Source organism: Talpa occidentalis, unplaced genomic scaffold (assembly GCF_014898055.3).
Source record: "Talpa occidentalis isolate TD23 unplaced genomic scaffold, MPIMG_talOcc4v2.1, whole genome shotgun sequence".
Classification (NCBI taxonomy): Eukaryota; Metazoa; Chordata; class Mammalia; order Eulipotyphla; family Talpidae; genus Talpa; species Talpa occidentalis.
Window position 1 is genome coordinate 86,555,058 of NW_026555331.1, and position 16,506 is coordinate 86,571,563.

The window sequence follows — 16,506 nt, forward strand, 5'->3', positions numbered from 1 at the left end:
TGGGTAAAGTTCTCTTAGGTTATTACTAGATAATTCAGACCTATGAATAATCACAAAGTTCATAATTAGTCATATTTTCTTTATAGTCATAATTTTAACATTTAAGGTTTATGTGACTATTCAGAAGATTTATTTCTTATTGAGTAAAAAAAAATGATTATAAATGTCCAAACAATAGAAAAAGACACACCAGAGGAGATTTAAGATCATTAAAAACTTGCATATTTTAGGACCTATGACCCTAGCTATCTATATTACACCAAAGGCATTTCACTGATATATTACTAAAAGTTTCCTTGTTTTCTAGGCGAGTTTTAAAGTCAAATAACTTAAAATATCTTTTTAATGGGGGAAAAAAAAGTTCCAAGTGGAGCCAACGATGAGACCCAGATGTCAAGATGTGGGAGATTATTCCAGACACATCTGGCTGCTCACTGGCCACTATGGTGTTTATAGAGTTGCTTTTTCACATGTGACATAGTTAAACTTCAGATGGACAGTCTGGAGACTTCTGTGTTTATCTGGATGTTAGCTTCTTTGAATGGGCTTTGAATCAAAGGCCTTTCTTTAATAGGCCTTTGATTCATCTGCTGAGGAGTATTTTCTAATAAAGAATGATTACTTCCCCTGGTGACCACATACATGTGTTATCATTGTAGGCTTTTATTTCCCCTGTACCAACCAGCAAGTTGTAACTCTTTGCAGCTTTCTTAAATTGAGGAAGCAGAAAGAATAAAGTCACATAGAAGACTTAGGTGTGATTATTTTTGGTAGAAAAAGAAAAGGCGATGTTCAAGTTTAAAAAGACAACCTTCTGTTACATATATATGTAAAAATAGTGAAAAAGGAAAAAACTAAATTATCTGAGAAAAGAGTGACATGATCTTCTATAATGATGCTATTTTTAATGAGGCTGCCTTAAGGGAATTCCAAAGAGGAATGGCATTTTTGTGAAATGTATTCTAACTCATAAATACCTCCCTAAATATTCATTCTTAGTTGCTTAATCACACTGAGCAGAGTTCAAGTAGGGTGACAGGTATTTCAGAGTTTTTGTTATTTTACTGGTTGTGTTGCTTCTACCTATGACTCTAATTATTGACATTACTTGACAACAAAGGATTAAATGTAAGATCTTTCCATGGAGTATGGAAGTACTATGGCATGGAGTACTAAAATAAAAAATAGCATTCATAATTGCAACAAATTTTAACATGTGCTTATCACGTGCTAGAAATTAATAGACCCTACATTCAGGGATCATTAAAAAACAGTCCCTAAGTCAAAGAGCTTATAGTCTAGTAAGAGAAGTAGGTGAAAGAAAATCATTATACAATTTGCCAAGCACTTTAATGGGGAACACTAAAAAGGTAAGTGAATAAATAGAAAAGAAGGTAGGATTATGTAGAGGAATTGATATCTGCATTGAATCTTAAAGAACGAATTAATGATGTAAACACATGAGAAAATTCATTCTAAAGAATATATAAGACTCATAGGTATAAAAGGTTGTACCTATGAACCTCAGGACTAGCCCAGTAAGACTAGAGCTTAGAGGAAGGATGTAGGGTAAGATGAAGAAGAGGAAGGCGTATGAGATTAAGCAAGGAAGGTAGAAAGTGACAGATTGTAAAGGATCAAGTATGACCTGGATTTTTGCCTTGAAAGTAATGCTGGACTATTAGAGTATTTTAAGCAAAAGAGTGACTTAGCTAAAAGTATGCTTTGTAAAGTCATATTGACAAAGGATGGAGAGTGCAATAGGTAGGACTTGACTAACCCAGAAGCAGGAAGTCATTCAGGAAGCTGCTGCCTTCATGAAGTCAAGATATTAGTTTAGTATAATAAAGGACGGAAACTTAATTTTTGGTGACAATGTAATATGTACAGATAGAGATTTATAATGTTGTAGAATTGAAAGCTATATAATGTTATAAACCAATGTTGCCTTAATAAAAAATTTTTAAAGTAAAAATAAAAATTCAAGCTAGGCAGATCTAAAAAATTAGTGTAGCAGGTTCTAATCTCTTAACATTTGAAAGGTACTGAGGAAGTGGCAAACAGCACACGGGAGTGACAAAGATGGAGTAAAAATGATTGTGAAATGTCTGCACTATTGGACAGCTAGGTGGATGTTAGTGCTAGACACCAAAATAGGGAACAATGGAAGAGCAATGGGTTTTATAGCACATAAGACAATGAACTCATTTTTCTGTGCATGGTATCAGATGTGTCTATGGACAGCTCTGAGATAGATGTGAACATTGTTAGCATATTAATTCTGAATGCTTACTAAAGTAATTGGAGTAGATGAGATCACTTGGGGAGAATGTGTAAAAAGAGACAAAAACAAGAACAGAAAACAGCCCCTTTTTGAAATATGGGTAATAGAAGACCCTGTAGGGACTAAAAACAGTGATCAGAAAGAAAATCAGGAGAGAAAGATGCAATGGAGGTCAATAGAGGAGAAAGGAAAGAGGAGCCCAAATGTCAGCTAAACCTAGCGACCTGGCAAAGAATGCAGTTGGGTAGTTATTAGTGACTATGGCAAGTGCCCATGGAATACAGGAGGCAGAAACCAGATCGCAATAGACTGAAGCAGTAGGTGGGTATTAACTATGCCACAACTTAAAAAGCAATTGCAATTTAAAGTATGTAAAATAGCATGCATCTACAGGAATAAGGAATTTTTCTTTATGTTGACATCTCCGCATAATCCATCCTGTGACCTCTTCCATTCAGTACCCTGAGCTGATGGTCGCGTCTTACAACAACAATGAAGATGCCCCCCATGAACCAGATGGCGTGGCCTTGGTTTGGAACATGAAGTTTAAGAAAACCACACCAGAATACGTCTTCCACTGTCAGGTAGGAGTCATCATAGTAAAAATAACTTACATCTCCTACTAGACCAAATATAGCTCATGCTGCCTTGCATCTGTCTTATGTGGAGAAGAAGAATCAAGTTTAAAAATGGAATTGTTGACAGTTTTGGAAAATTCCCCCACAGTAACCTAATGTTTTAGGAAAGTGGCAACCCTCTCCAAACAGTTAGGAAGCCTAGTTGGGGACTGTGTGTCATTTTCTTTCTATTTAAAACAACCCCCAAGAGGATGAGTTTATAAAGACCTCACACTTATGAAGAAATCCTGGTGTACCACTTCCTCTGCTGTGCAGCAACATATGCTTGCCCACCCACGTGGACATCCTCAGAGTACTACCATTTCAACTTCCCTCCTCTCTCTGAAATGCAGTTCAGTGGGATTTGGCCAATTTTAAGATTATAGACACCATCTTGTTCTACACATAATAATACTTTTGCAGCCCATTTAGGGGAAGACTTACCACCAATCTTTCTTGAATTGTTGAGAAACACAGATGCACTTTCTAGTTACCAAGTGCAGAGATCACTTCGATAGTTTTGGGTGTCTAAAACTCCTTGTGTCTGTGGACACATATGTCTTCTTTTCCACTCAACACTATACAGGCTGAAATTTTGTTACACTTGCAAACGTTCTGCTTTGCTCTGTTGCCATGACTTTGCGGAAATAATAGGCCTCCGAGTGGCCAATACAGCAACCCTTTTATTAATGCGCCTAACCTGTGATTATGCACAGAAAAAATGCAAAACAAACACTCCAGCTCAAAGTTTTAGTTCCTCAAGTATTACCATTCAGAGGTACTGAAGGGCAGATCAATCTGAAAACAAATACATCAGCTGAAGGGGGTGGCTAAAACTGTGGATGTTTGGAAACTTAGTGCCATTTTATATCTAAGAGCTGAGTATCTTTTTGAACTAAAATATGTTTAGACTTTAGAACATTATCAGATATAATTTGGGCAACAGGAGCTGCTGGAGTAAAAGTCCCAGCTTCAACCTGATTGAGTAACCTCTAACTCTGCCCATGTTTTTCTAATTTACTATCTTAAAAACAACAAGAAGTCTAGATCTACATAGTAAATAACCTTTATTTTTCGAACCTTTGAAATAAGAAGTTTTTTCTTATTTTTTTTTAGATTATCAAATTTGTCAGTCTGATATGCTTTCTCTGTAAACATAGAAGTACAAAATCCTAATTTTGTTCAGTTTTAAGAGGTTTGATGAATTACCAGGAAAATACTAAAAGGATTATGGGATAAGCAGAAGCACATTTCTGGAAAAGAGAAGAGTGTCATTTAAACTATTTTGATACTACATAAAGCATATATGGGATTCTGAGAAACCTAAGGCTGCATTATATTGGTTTTATCAATTTCTATGAGTTTATCAGAATTTAAATTTTTATATTAAACTGATACTAGTTAGCCTGTGGCAATAAAAATTTGAACATGTGCTCATTATTCACAGTATTACATAGTAAACAGGTCAGCAGGAACATAATAACACTGAGTGAAGAAGTAAAATCCAGAGGACTTTGCAATTAAATGGAATATTTAAATAACCTATTTTACCACACAATAGTTAATACCAGTATTGACTGAGGAGAACATCCTTTCTTTCATCTCCTGTTTTCTATGGGATAATTTATAATAGATTTCACCCACATATATTTAATTACAATTTTATTTCTCCCATAAATTATATATATTATATTTATATATTTATATATAAATATATGAGTACATAGAGAGAACATATGTCCTATGCTCTGGATTTTTAAAAATAGTTGGAAATATTCTAAACATCCTTCCAAGAGATGTTGATTAAAATATCTCTGTATGCTTCAAATTCCTACTACTCTCTTCACTTCATTTGTTGACCAGAAGCAGATGTGGGTTCTAAACCTGATGTAGTATTTTCACTGAGAAAAGTGAGAATTCTAATACTTTTAAACTTTAGAGTTGATTAAATGTGGAAAAGACCATGAACACTCCAAGACTCTAGGTATCAAATCAAAGCTACTTACTCACACACAAGTGAAAAGATACTAAGAGAAAATCATGATTGGGCGACTCAGAGATAGATGATAAGTAGTTCAGATAGATGACCCTTAAAAATCATAAAGGACACAATTAGAAAATCTAATGAAACCTAAATTGTTGCATATCACTATAGTAACTAACTTCTGTGATTAAGTTAATTCTCTTAAACTGATCTTACTGTAGAATGTATGACCAGTTTTAGGCAGGTGAAAAAGAGAAAGAGCTTTGATGCCTCACAAGATGGGAGGAAGAGGAAGAAGTGGGCACAGCAAAAGTATTATGAAGCTCTTCTAAGGATCCCTGGTTATTTAACCAAGGTTCTTCATAGAAACAGAACCAATGTTGTATGTGTGTGTGTGTATCTATTTATATATGTATGTGTATATATATGTCTATACAATTATATGCATCTATGTTTATATATAGAATATTAGTCTCATTTGGATGGAAACTGTATATATGTGTATATATGTTTATATACATATACACACATAAAGAGGGATGGACTTAGACTTGATAGTATATTGGTATGTATTGATATTGAGAGAGAGAGATTTAGAATCGGTACTTCTTCAGTTGGTAGGCTTTGCTCTTACAGCCTTCAACTGACTGGATGAGGCCTACCCACATTATGGACACTAAATCTACTTTACTCAAAGTCTACTGATTTAAATGTCAATCACCTCTAAAAAATACCTTTCTACCAAATTTGTACTTGACCAAAAAATTAGAATCCACAGTCCAATCAAGTTGACAAAATTAATCATGACTAGATTTCACCTCAGATCAAGCTACTGAACCATTACCTTTCCCAATTCCTGAAGTCCTACCAAGAACAGATCACTGTGGGCTAACAGCTAAATATACAGCTAAATATAAAATGATCAATTTTGAAAGTACTAGACATCAAGTGAATGGGAGCTTTCCTAAAAGATGAGAAAACAACAGAATTTGAAAACATGTTTAGGTTTCTGTGCCACTGAATCTATCAAGAACAATGATATAAATGTACTACAAATCTACTCTTTATAAGCTTCTGTCATAAGCTTCTACTACCAGTGCCCCCCCCCACCCCATGACTCAGAGAAGTCATGAAAGTAGGGCAGGTGTCCTGGCAAGGCCTGGACTGAAATCAGCTCATTTTTACACCCAAGCCCATCTACTGCCTCATGCTGTGTGCATAGGGGACTCAGCCAGGTGATAGAATGCAGGTGTGTGTCATGGGAAAGGATGAATAGGAAGCAAATGATATAGAATTGCTTTTTCCACCTTAGCGATAGCTGCATTCACCTGGACAAGTTTAAGAACTACCTATCCTGCCATTCCATCCACAGAGATTCCAATTGATTCTGGGATGCAGCTTGGGCATTTTAAGAGCTACCAAAAAGAACATCCTTTTTTAAGGTTTTAAAGTTTTCTATTTGAAAGGATGGTGTCTTATAATACATATAAAAGTATAGACGATCCTTAATCTAAAATGGTATAAGTTACATTGTTTATACCTCATAATGATGAAAAAGCAGTTAGTTTTTTTGCTGTTGTATTTTGTGCTTTTGTAACCTGTCATATCTGTTTTCCATTTTCAGTGGAGTGTTAAATAAACTACATGTTGAGGTGAAAAATAAAACTGGTCTTTTAGTAGTGAAATTAATGTGGTATATACAGATGTTGATTTATAATGATGCACACCTGAAACCTGTATGTACATTACAATGTAACGTTAGTTCCATAAAATGTTTTTAATAAATTACATAAGATATTCAATACTATTATAAAATAGGTTTTATGTAGATTATTTTGCCCAACTATATGTGTTCTGAGCATGTTTTAGGTAAGCTAAGCTATGATGTTCAGCAGGTTAGATGTATTATATATATTTTCAAATTATCATTTTCATCTACAATGGTTTATAAACCTTTAAACCAAGTCCAGGAAGACATGTACATTTATCATAAGTCCAGGAAGACAGAAAACATATATGACTTCATATACAAAGCACTGAATCAATAGATTACAAGAAGAATTACACTGTTACGGATTTTAATATACTGAGCATGCATTCACGAGACTTAAAAAATATTAAGAAATGTACTGGGGAAAGAAACAGTGTTAAAAGAAGACAACTCAAATAGTTAAATAAAAATTACAAAGGTCCTGAGCCAACTAATGAATAGTAGCAATGTCATTCAAAAATGCCTTTAGGTTTCCGTGAAATCCACTGCTTATTTCTGCATGCCTAGTCCATGATGAATCTAAAGCTGTGGGATAAATGATGGTCAGAATTTATCATGTCAGGTTTATTTAATATCTCAATAATACAACTTTGCCATACTTAATGGTATCTCATCGCTGAATGTACAATGAGCTGCTCCTGGTGGGCGGGGGGAGAATACCAGTCAACTAACAAAGATGGCATGAGATAGGATATGTGACAATCTCACCATTCATAATATTGACTTGCAGTATCCCAGCTGTATTTTGATTCATAATAAAGATGCATTCTGTAGGTCTCTATAGAAGGCAAAATATAAAGAATTTATGTCATCCAACTCTTATGTAATCCTTGAACTAATCCTCCCTGATAACTGCATATTCAAATACACAGTTTGTATCTGAGTGTTACTTGAATATGTTAAAAAAAACATCAGAATATATAGGAAAGATAAAGAAAGGGGATGATAAGGTGACAAAACTAGTTAGCTTTATTTGGAACTGTGTGACTTTTCTTATCCCATAATCCCCTTTTCTTCTTTGGCCCAAACTGGGATGGCATTTCTTCCTCTATTACTCTGAGGTAATAAAGGTGGATCTCCTACGTGACCCTATTTGAGAAACTTCCTAATCAACTCCTTCCACTTCTCCCCAGCTTTCCCTCTATACATACTCATGCTCTCTAGCTCACTCTGGACTGTGTCCTGCTCTTTTGGTGGGTGGTAGGACAACCCAAGTTGTTTCTCCAGGGATGTGCTCAGGACCACAGTGAACATGACAACATACATTGGAGAGTATCATTTCTTTTGGCACAGTGACAAATCTTGCTACAATTGATATCCATGAAGCTAGTCTAGAAGTCAGGCAAATGTCAAAGGCTGCCAAAAGAAAACAAAAGTACTGTAAGACTGAGTAAGACTAGGCTGATGGGAAGTCAAACCAGGTAAACTTGGGCAGCCAATGAAGTCATAGATGAATGAATGAATGGATGTGGATGGAGGTCAGATGGAAGGGGAAGAAATGATAGTTTGGTTACTGTGTGCTAACTCTAATATACATTTGTCTGTAGTTTACATTTTCCTAGCATTTCTGCCTATGATCTCATTGATCCTTACAACAGGGAAACAGAAAATGTATTATAATCCTGCTTTCCATTTGAGGGATTTTACACCTGAAGGGTCCTCCAGCTGGTGAGCAGTAGAACTCATTCTACCATTTATATCACGCCATCTTCTAGGAATGGGGCAACATGGGCTTGATGAGCAACAACTGTAGCATTCATTCAAGGTGTATTTTTTTTTCCAGCCTGCCACTTATGAGACATTGATTAGACATGGTCCAAGAGATGGCTATTCTTACCATCTTCTAAATCCAAATGGGAATTTGAAGATCTTACAGAACTAAAATACATATGAGGAAAACCCCCACTCATAGACCTGTCACTCTTCTACATCTTTTCTGATTTTTGGTAAAGCTAATTATTTCTAACTGGTCCTTTCTAGACACCATCTTACTGAAATCAGGTAGTTTGAATGTACTTCCAAGTTCTCCAATAATTTGGAACTTAGACCATTTTCTTAGTAAGGGGAAAGGGAGAAGTACTGGGTATCTTATGATGACTGCACTTTTATCATTTTGGAATAAATGTATTAGCTATCCAGTTCTTGCTGATCTCTGCTAACTCTACATTTTTCAGTGTATAACTGCAAACAAATCCAATGGCTCAGAAAAGCATCATTTCAGACACTAGAAAGCAAATGCATAAGAAACAGATACCAGGTCAGTATTCCTTTGCAAAGACAGGCTTTCAGCCTAATGAGAAAAAGATTGCAGTATGAAGGCTCATTTCTCTCTATTGAGAATAGCAAGACCAAATACCTTCCACTTCCATCAACAGTTTCTTGTATTTACTAAACTAAATTTTAGTGTGGGCTCTGACCTGCATTTTTAATTTTCATTTCTATAAGAGCTGTCCATACTTGGAAAACATCGGTGAACTGTGCACAGAAATCAGCCATCCAGTCCCACCACACAATCTGGCAGCACTCTGGCTGTCTTCTGTAGTGGCTTCCACACACTGTCATTAGATTATGCGTCTGACCACCCTGCATTGCTTACCCTGGTGTGGTCTTTCTCTTTTAAATGGAATGAGTACAATCAGAAATATATATCTTAGAATTATCTGCATTGAGGTAAATGCAAAAGTTATATTTAGAGGCTTGGCTTGATCAGAGGTTTTTATTTTTACTTATTTTTTCCTGATTTGGTTTCTTTGTTCTTGGCATTCTCTTTTTAAGAATTATCTGACAGTGACCTGAAACTGACAACGTCCTAAAACCCTCACTATTTTCAGAAAGCAGAATGTGCCATTGGTGATGGCAAACTACCACATTTATGCCAGTGTTTAAAATCCTTCGTTGACATTTTCCCCATGTATGGCTTTGCTTTTCATTAAGATTCTATAAAAGTCGGGCCTCCCTGGTGGCACAAGGGGTTAAGATGCAGCACTATGTAGCTATCCGCAGTCACTGCAGTACCAGTTTGGTCCCTGGCCAGGGAGGTGACCCACATGGCACAGCAGACCTCTCCTGACTCGCCCGCTGCTCCTCTCAGCAGTGTATTTCAGTCAATATTCCTGGTCTGTTCCCCACTCTGTCTCTGGTGAATCCTCTCACTGCCCACACCTCCGTCCTATACCCTAGTTCTTGCATGCATAAATAAATAAATCTTTTTTAAAAATTCTATAAAAGTTACAGGTAAGATTGCAACTCAAGACCTTAGCCATCCTGCATGAAGTTGCCATTGACTTTGAAGACAACTAGTTCTTCCCTGAGCACTATGGTAACACAGGAGGGAATGTGGGCTGGCGGTTGGGAGCAGATGGAAGGTTAGAATTTGCAGTTCCACTTCTAGCTAACCGCTCTGTTGAGTGACCCTGGGCAGCTGTCAAGATACTGTTGTCCTGTCTTGGGAAAATTTTCTCCATCTCTGGGGAACTGTGAGGTTTGCTGCAATAAACTAGATTATTTCTCTCATTAATTTTTGACCCTACCCCACTCCAGATTGTTACCCATAATCCAGTTGACAAAAAGCTCTGGGCACGAAGATATTAATTTCATTTTCCAAAATATATTATGACTAAGAGAAGTGTAAGAATTTGCCTTTAAGTCTTTGTTTGTTGTTTTTTAATTAAAAGAAAGGTAACTTTCTTAAGGCCAGGATGAAAGTGTATTTCCTAACTTTTTTCTTTTGGATGTGACAAGTAGTAAATACTCAGCAGAGATAAGAAAGAGAAGGGAATGAATGAAAATTCTTTGGACAAAGAAAAATCGTTGGACAACAATGTCTACATATTCTTCGAGGTCCTAGAATGACAAAATGAAGGCACATAGAGGTGTTTAGTAATTGGAGAACAAAACCCTTAGGTAAGGATATGTTAACTAACACAAATAAGATCCAGTTTTCAAATGTGATGCTGTATATACTGTAAGAAGGAAAAACCCAGAAGAAACTTCAGTCATTGTTGGATAGACTGTGATATCCCTTTCAAAGTACATAATAATTGAAAATTAGAGAATACGTAGAACATAAAAGTAAACTTAATTCTTAGATTAAAAAAAAATACAAATTTGATGATCAGACAAGAGGGACAATGGCTCAGCAGTGCTATATTGTGCCTTTAGGAAAAGGCATAAGGGAGTTTAAATGTACATCTGAAATGAAACACAGACATTCGGAAACATTTCTTTTATGCCAATTGAGTATGACTAGTTCGATGATCGAGGCTTGAGTTAGATGCTGATTCTTATTAAATTAAACAGTAGGAACTTCTTTTTCTATTTTGGCCCAGGGAGTGGGAAGCAGAGAAACTGCATTACCAGCTTTCATTCTTTATTTGCCCTCTTTCTGGAATCTTCTTCCAAAAGTAACAAAATAAGAAGCAGAATTGGTCATTAGGACTTATCTAGGGAAGTCAGAATCATCATTGGAATAATAGCAAGCAGACTGAATCACAGACAATTCCTTATCTGAGCACAGCAATGAAGGATCTGAACACCTTACAGGTGATCAGTAAGGATGCAGAGGATGCCATAGAGCACACACTTTTAAACAAGTTGTTTTAAAATTGTTGCCTTTGTCTTACCATGTCACATTGAAAATGATCAAGATATAGTTTAATACTATTACAAAAGTATCTAAAGGTACTGGCATTGGCTCTGCCCCATTAATGTGCACATATATTGGAGGCACAGAAGCCCTGCACTGAGCTTTATTCAGTTGCCTGACTGCCTTTCTCTCGTCTTCCTATGCTCTGTGCTGAAATTGTCTGAACTGGGCTTTTCCGGCTACATTTTATCAGGAACTGCCCCCAGGAAGTACTGATGGTGAACAATGAGAGCCAGATGGAAACATGAGCTCATTTTCTGGCCTGTCAGTCCCCTAATCCTCACCATCCTCCCACCCAGCATTCACTGAGGTCGGAAAAACCTTGATTTAAGAGAAATGGGTATTCACAGAGGTCTCATGTAAACACTGATGAGGTTCTTCCTATCTCTTAGGATTATTTTGTGGATAAAATACAACTGTATTAGTCTGCTCGGGCTGCTATAATAAAATATCATAGACATCGTGGCTTAAACAGGAAATAATCCTCATAGTTTGGGAGATTGGTAAATTCAAGATTGAGGTGCCAGTTGATTTGGTTTCTTGAGAATTCTTCCCCTGGCTTTCAGACAACTGCCCTCTAGAAATGTCCTCATGTAACAAAGGCAGCAAGAAAACTGATGCTTCTACTTAGAAGGGCACTAATCCCATCATGGGGGTCCACCCTTGTGACCCTATCTAAATCTAATTACCTAATTCCCAAAGGTTCTATCTCCAAACACCATCACGCTGATGTCTGAGGTTTTAATATCTGAATTGGGGAAGAGATAAAATTCAGTCCAGGGCCTCCCGGGTGGCACAGTGGGTTGAGCGAAGCACTGTAAGGCTTCCACAGCCTCTGCAGCATGAGTTCGATTCCCGGTCAGCCAGGGAGATACCCATATGGCGCAGCAGGCTTCTCCTGTCTAGCCCGCTGCTCCCCTCAGCAGTGTTTTTGGTCCGTCTGCCTGTTCTGCTCCCTGCTCTGTCTCTGGTGAATCCTCTCACCCTCCCGCACCTCTGGCCTATACCTCAGTTCTTATATAAATAAATAAATCTTTAAGAAAAAAAATTCAGTCCATAGCAATAGATTAGCATTCTTTGAAAAGATAAAAGTATTCGCCGGTAATTTCACTATTATTACATAACAGTCACATGGGAGGTGGCTTAAACAATGGCATTCTTATTTTTCTTTTCTTTTCTTTTTTAAAGATTTATTTATTTATACATGCAAGAACTGGGATGTAAGCCAGAGGTGGGGGTCGGGGGGTGGTGAAGGATTCACCAGAAAGAGTGGGGAGCCGAACAGGCAGACTGATTGAAATACACTGCTGAGAGGAGCAGTGGGTGAGACAGGAGAGGTCTGCTGCACCATGTGGGTTGGTCCCTGGCCTTCCGGGGATCGAACTCGTGCTGCAGTGGCTGGCAGTAACCTGATAACACTGTCTTTAATCCCTGCTCCACCAGGGAGACCCCCATTCTTATTTTTCTTGATTGACTATACTCGTGAAAAAATTTTGCCTAACTTAGATTCATTCATTGCTCATTTCTTATTCATTTCTTCAACAACCCACCATGGCCAGGTCTTCAGAGCAACACATGGCTGACACTAAGAAGAGGCTTCTTAGCTTTCCACAAGAACTCTTTAGTTTCCTCTCATCCCCTCCATGCCCTGTTTTCCATCACCTGGCCAGCTATTCTTGCTTTCGTCAGATCCCTGTGTGTTTTCTATACAAATGCTGAGTGAAGAGGGAACTTGGAATGATTCCAAATTTCCCTCATCCAATCATTTAAACATTTGTTTCATAACTGAATAGTCATGCATTATATTCTGAATCCTGGGAGTCAATTAAGCACATAGTGGTTAAGAGTGGGCTATAGGTCATAAAGTCTGGAATTACAATTCAGATTCCATCAATTAGAAGCTCTGTGGCTTTGGGCAAGTCAAACACAAGAGTAAATAAATGAATACAAATAAAGCACTGAGTGTCAGGCACAGAGTAAACAACCCAAAAAATGTTATTGATAACTATTACCTAACAGAGGAATGAAATTCAAAATATGGAACAATATATATGATGCTGTCTAAACAGCACCCTTAATTGCATCCTTACTGAACGCGGGAGGACATGACTGAGGGGCTTGGGAGGGCAGGACTAGGATGGCTGGACAGCAGAGAATTACTGGTGGGATGTGAGAAAAAAGCATCTTCCCAATGTGTACAAAATAATCTCAATATTTTAAAAACTGATAACATACTGGTGCATACAGCTTGAGTACCATCTCCTGTACTCTGTGTCTGCCATGTGCTAAGTACAGATGCATTTACTTCTGTGCATAGCTCATATGGCTGCACTGAAGTCTATACAGATTAACGGGCCATTTGCAACTCTGAACCCATTCTGTAGATATGGGGCATGTCTGCCAAACCTGGGTTTGACAAATATCCTATTTTTATCTAATACCATGTTAGTATCTCTCTTAAGAACTGTCTCCCTAAAGACAAGTATGATCCAGAGCCATTTGGATCTTATCAGATTGTGCTTCTCCTTTGTCCTACATTTTATTATTTTTAAAAAGTGTACTATTTTTATTGTGGCAACAATGGTTTATGACATTGTATATGATTTTGGGGAAAGGTTCATACCTCTTCAGATTAGGTTACAGCATTCCACCTACCACCTACCTTTTGACATTGGCAGAAGCAGGTTTAAAATAATACCAGGGAGTCTAAAATAATACCAGGGGGTCTAAAAGGAAAGAAGGGCAACACTCTCCCTAGGGGTGTGAGGATAAAGGACCTCATTCAGGAAAGGACGTATTAAGCAGCAGAGGGGTGGGCTGTGGTCTTGCCTCAGGCCATAGCAGCACCCACCGGAGAACGTTCAAGGCTGCTCTCACCTCTGAGAGATGCCCAGGCATTGCTTTGGCATGTTTATCTAGATTTCAAGCCATTTCTGAAAAATAGACCTTTTTATGTCCCCTGAACAAACTTGACCCAAACCTTCTGATTTGTGTGTGCCTTTAAGTTGCCTAATATTGTTGGATGAAAGGGACTGTTTAAACACACCGTGGTGCCACTAAATAGAGAGACTTTCATAGGCACATTATTATTTTAATTCATTTCACTTACTCCGAGTAAAAAGCTATTCTTTCCATTTTGTGATTAATTTCTGAAATTATTTGAAAGCAAAATGTTGAAGAGAATCTGTAAAAACAAACATTATCTTTACTTCTGGGGAAAGTTCCTTTCACCTTTGTAGGAACAGGTAGTTTACACTTTGTTTTTACCATGTTTGTATTTGATTTCTAGTTTTTAAATAGTATAGTCATTAGTAGGCAAAGGATTAAACAAAATGGTACCTTTCATAGGCAAAAGATTTAGCTGAGTCAATCTTTAATTGTGATATCATAAATGTATCTTTATATCTTACATGTTACAAATCATTGTTGCCATAATTATTTTATATCTACACTTTTTTGTTATTCTCTAAAGCTGATATGATTTTTTCTTTTGACTTACTTAAAAAGTACTTCCACACCTATTTACAATCTGGTATGTTATTTAACAATGCTTTCTTTGCTTCTCTGATAACTTGGCCTGGCATCATGTTGAGTAGTTGAAAGTAAATTTGTTCTCTACATACAACAAAAACCTTTATTTAAAAAAAAAAAAAAGCTTGTTATAAATGTGGTCTTCTGAAAAGAGAAAGGAACAGGAGCAAAAATTGTACATAAGTGCCCACACTCATATAAATGCACACACACACCCAAGACTTTAAAATCCTAGTCAAAAGCTATATTTCATAAAAGAGAATTATAGTAATGTTGATGGCTTGCCAAAACCTCAAGCAGTGACAAAATCCACAGAGTGTCCTGAAAGGGATGCCTTTGCATAACCATGCCTCCCCAGATGGTTTTGATTAGAGATGTTTAAAAACACATGGCAGCATTAGTTTGGTTTAGAATTCATAGTTAATTCAGTAGATAAAATAATGCAAATTTGAAACCCTAGCCGGTGTATCAGAAAAATCATCAAATCTTATGATTGCTCTTAGGGGAGGTTGGTATGTGATGTGTTGATTTTTAAATGATCTAATTGAAATAATAAAATTAAGCAAGAGGGGTACAAAAAGATTGAAAATACAAGTGTATAAGTAAAAACTTTCTTCACTGCAGAATATTTATTCCTTTAAGCTGTCATATCCAATCAATTTGTATGGGATTCGACAGCCAATTGTCATTTCCTGAGATAAACTATGTAAAGAGGTTGTGTTACAGGACAGCATGAAAAAATGGAAAAAATAATTCTACAGCATGATGCTGAGAGAAGCCAAAATGTCCTCAAAGCCCACAAAGCGCTGCCAGGATCCCCTCACCTTGCTAAGAATATCAGATAAGCAGCTTATACAGAAGTTTTCCCTTTGGCTCATTCAGCTTTTCCCCCTGCACGTCCTTATTCTAAAAGAAAGTGCTCTTGCTCTGCATTTTAGTAAATTATTTTGCTTTCTATGTGGTTTTTAATCTTGGTGGGGGCACTGTGTGAGCGCTGATTTGGCACACTGTGTTCTCTGGCACAAGATGTATAACAGCTACCCCAGGCCCCTGCAAGGCCCCATCACTAAAAGCCCAGCTCCCACTGTCCCCTTCCTTGTGTCTAAAATCAAAAGTATCCCACCCTCCGATCCCACAGCTGGACAGCCAGCAAACAACTCCTGGAAAAGAACTTCTGTATGGGAGCAGTATTAATTTAATGATGTATATTATTGTGTGTGCTACCTGCAGCACAAATAAAAGCATTCAGCTAAGTTAAAATTGCCACTAGAAGAATGTTCATCCAAGGGCTCCAAGCCTTTCAGAAAATATGGGACAAAGCATCTACAAAAATAGAATCAGAAGGTTTCAAACAACAGTTGATGGGCTTTGAAGGGCTTGACTCTCAAAAGTAGCACAGTATTTAGTATTTAGTCCTCCCAGCCCCAAAAGGAACACATTTTGTGCATTTTATAAGTATAAAAACTAGAACTGTAGCTTTTAATGGCTGGAAGCAGCTCCACAATAAAGCAAATGTTCTTCATTAGCAGCAAAGTGCACACACGCGCGCATACACACACACACAGAGGCAGAGAGAGGGTAGAGGCAGGAGAGAGGCAAGAAGGGCAGATTCTGCCCAGAATTCATGTGCATGGAGATTTCCATTATAAATTTATTGTATTAACCAATCTCAAC

The 16,506-nt window shown here is 37.2% G+C and overlaps 1 protein-coding gene across 8 annotated transcripts in view; it reads left to right on the forward strand.

Moving 5' to 3' along the window:
• The window catches only part of DYNC1I1 (dynein cytoplasmic 1 intermediate chain 1), a 344,233-nt gene that overhangs the window by 237,678 nt on the left and 90,049 nt on the right, over positions 1-16,506 (forward strand). For all 8 annotated transcript variants that reach the window (XR_008550710.1, XM_054692369.1, XM_054692368.1 and 5 more), the window contains one exon: positions 2,743-2,868. Coding sequence is in view for 7 of the 8 variants with exons in the window: in XM_054692369.1 (XP_054548344.1) it covers positions 2,743-2,868 (126 nt within the window). In the remaining variant the exon portion in view is untranslated. The remainder of the gene's footprint in view (positions 1-2,742; positions 2,869-16,506) is intronic.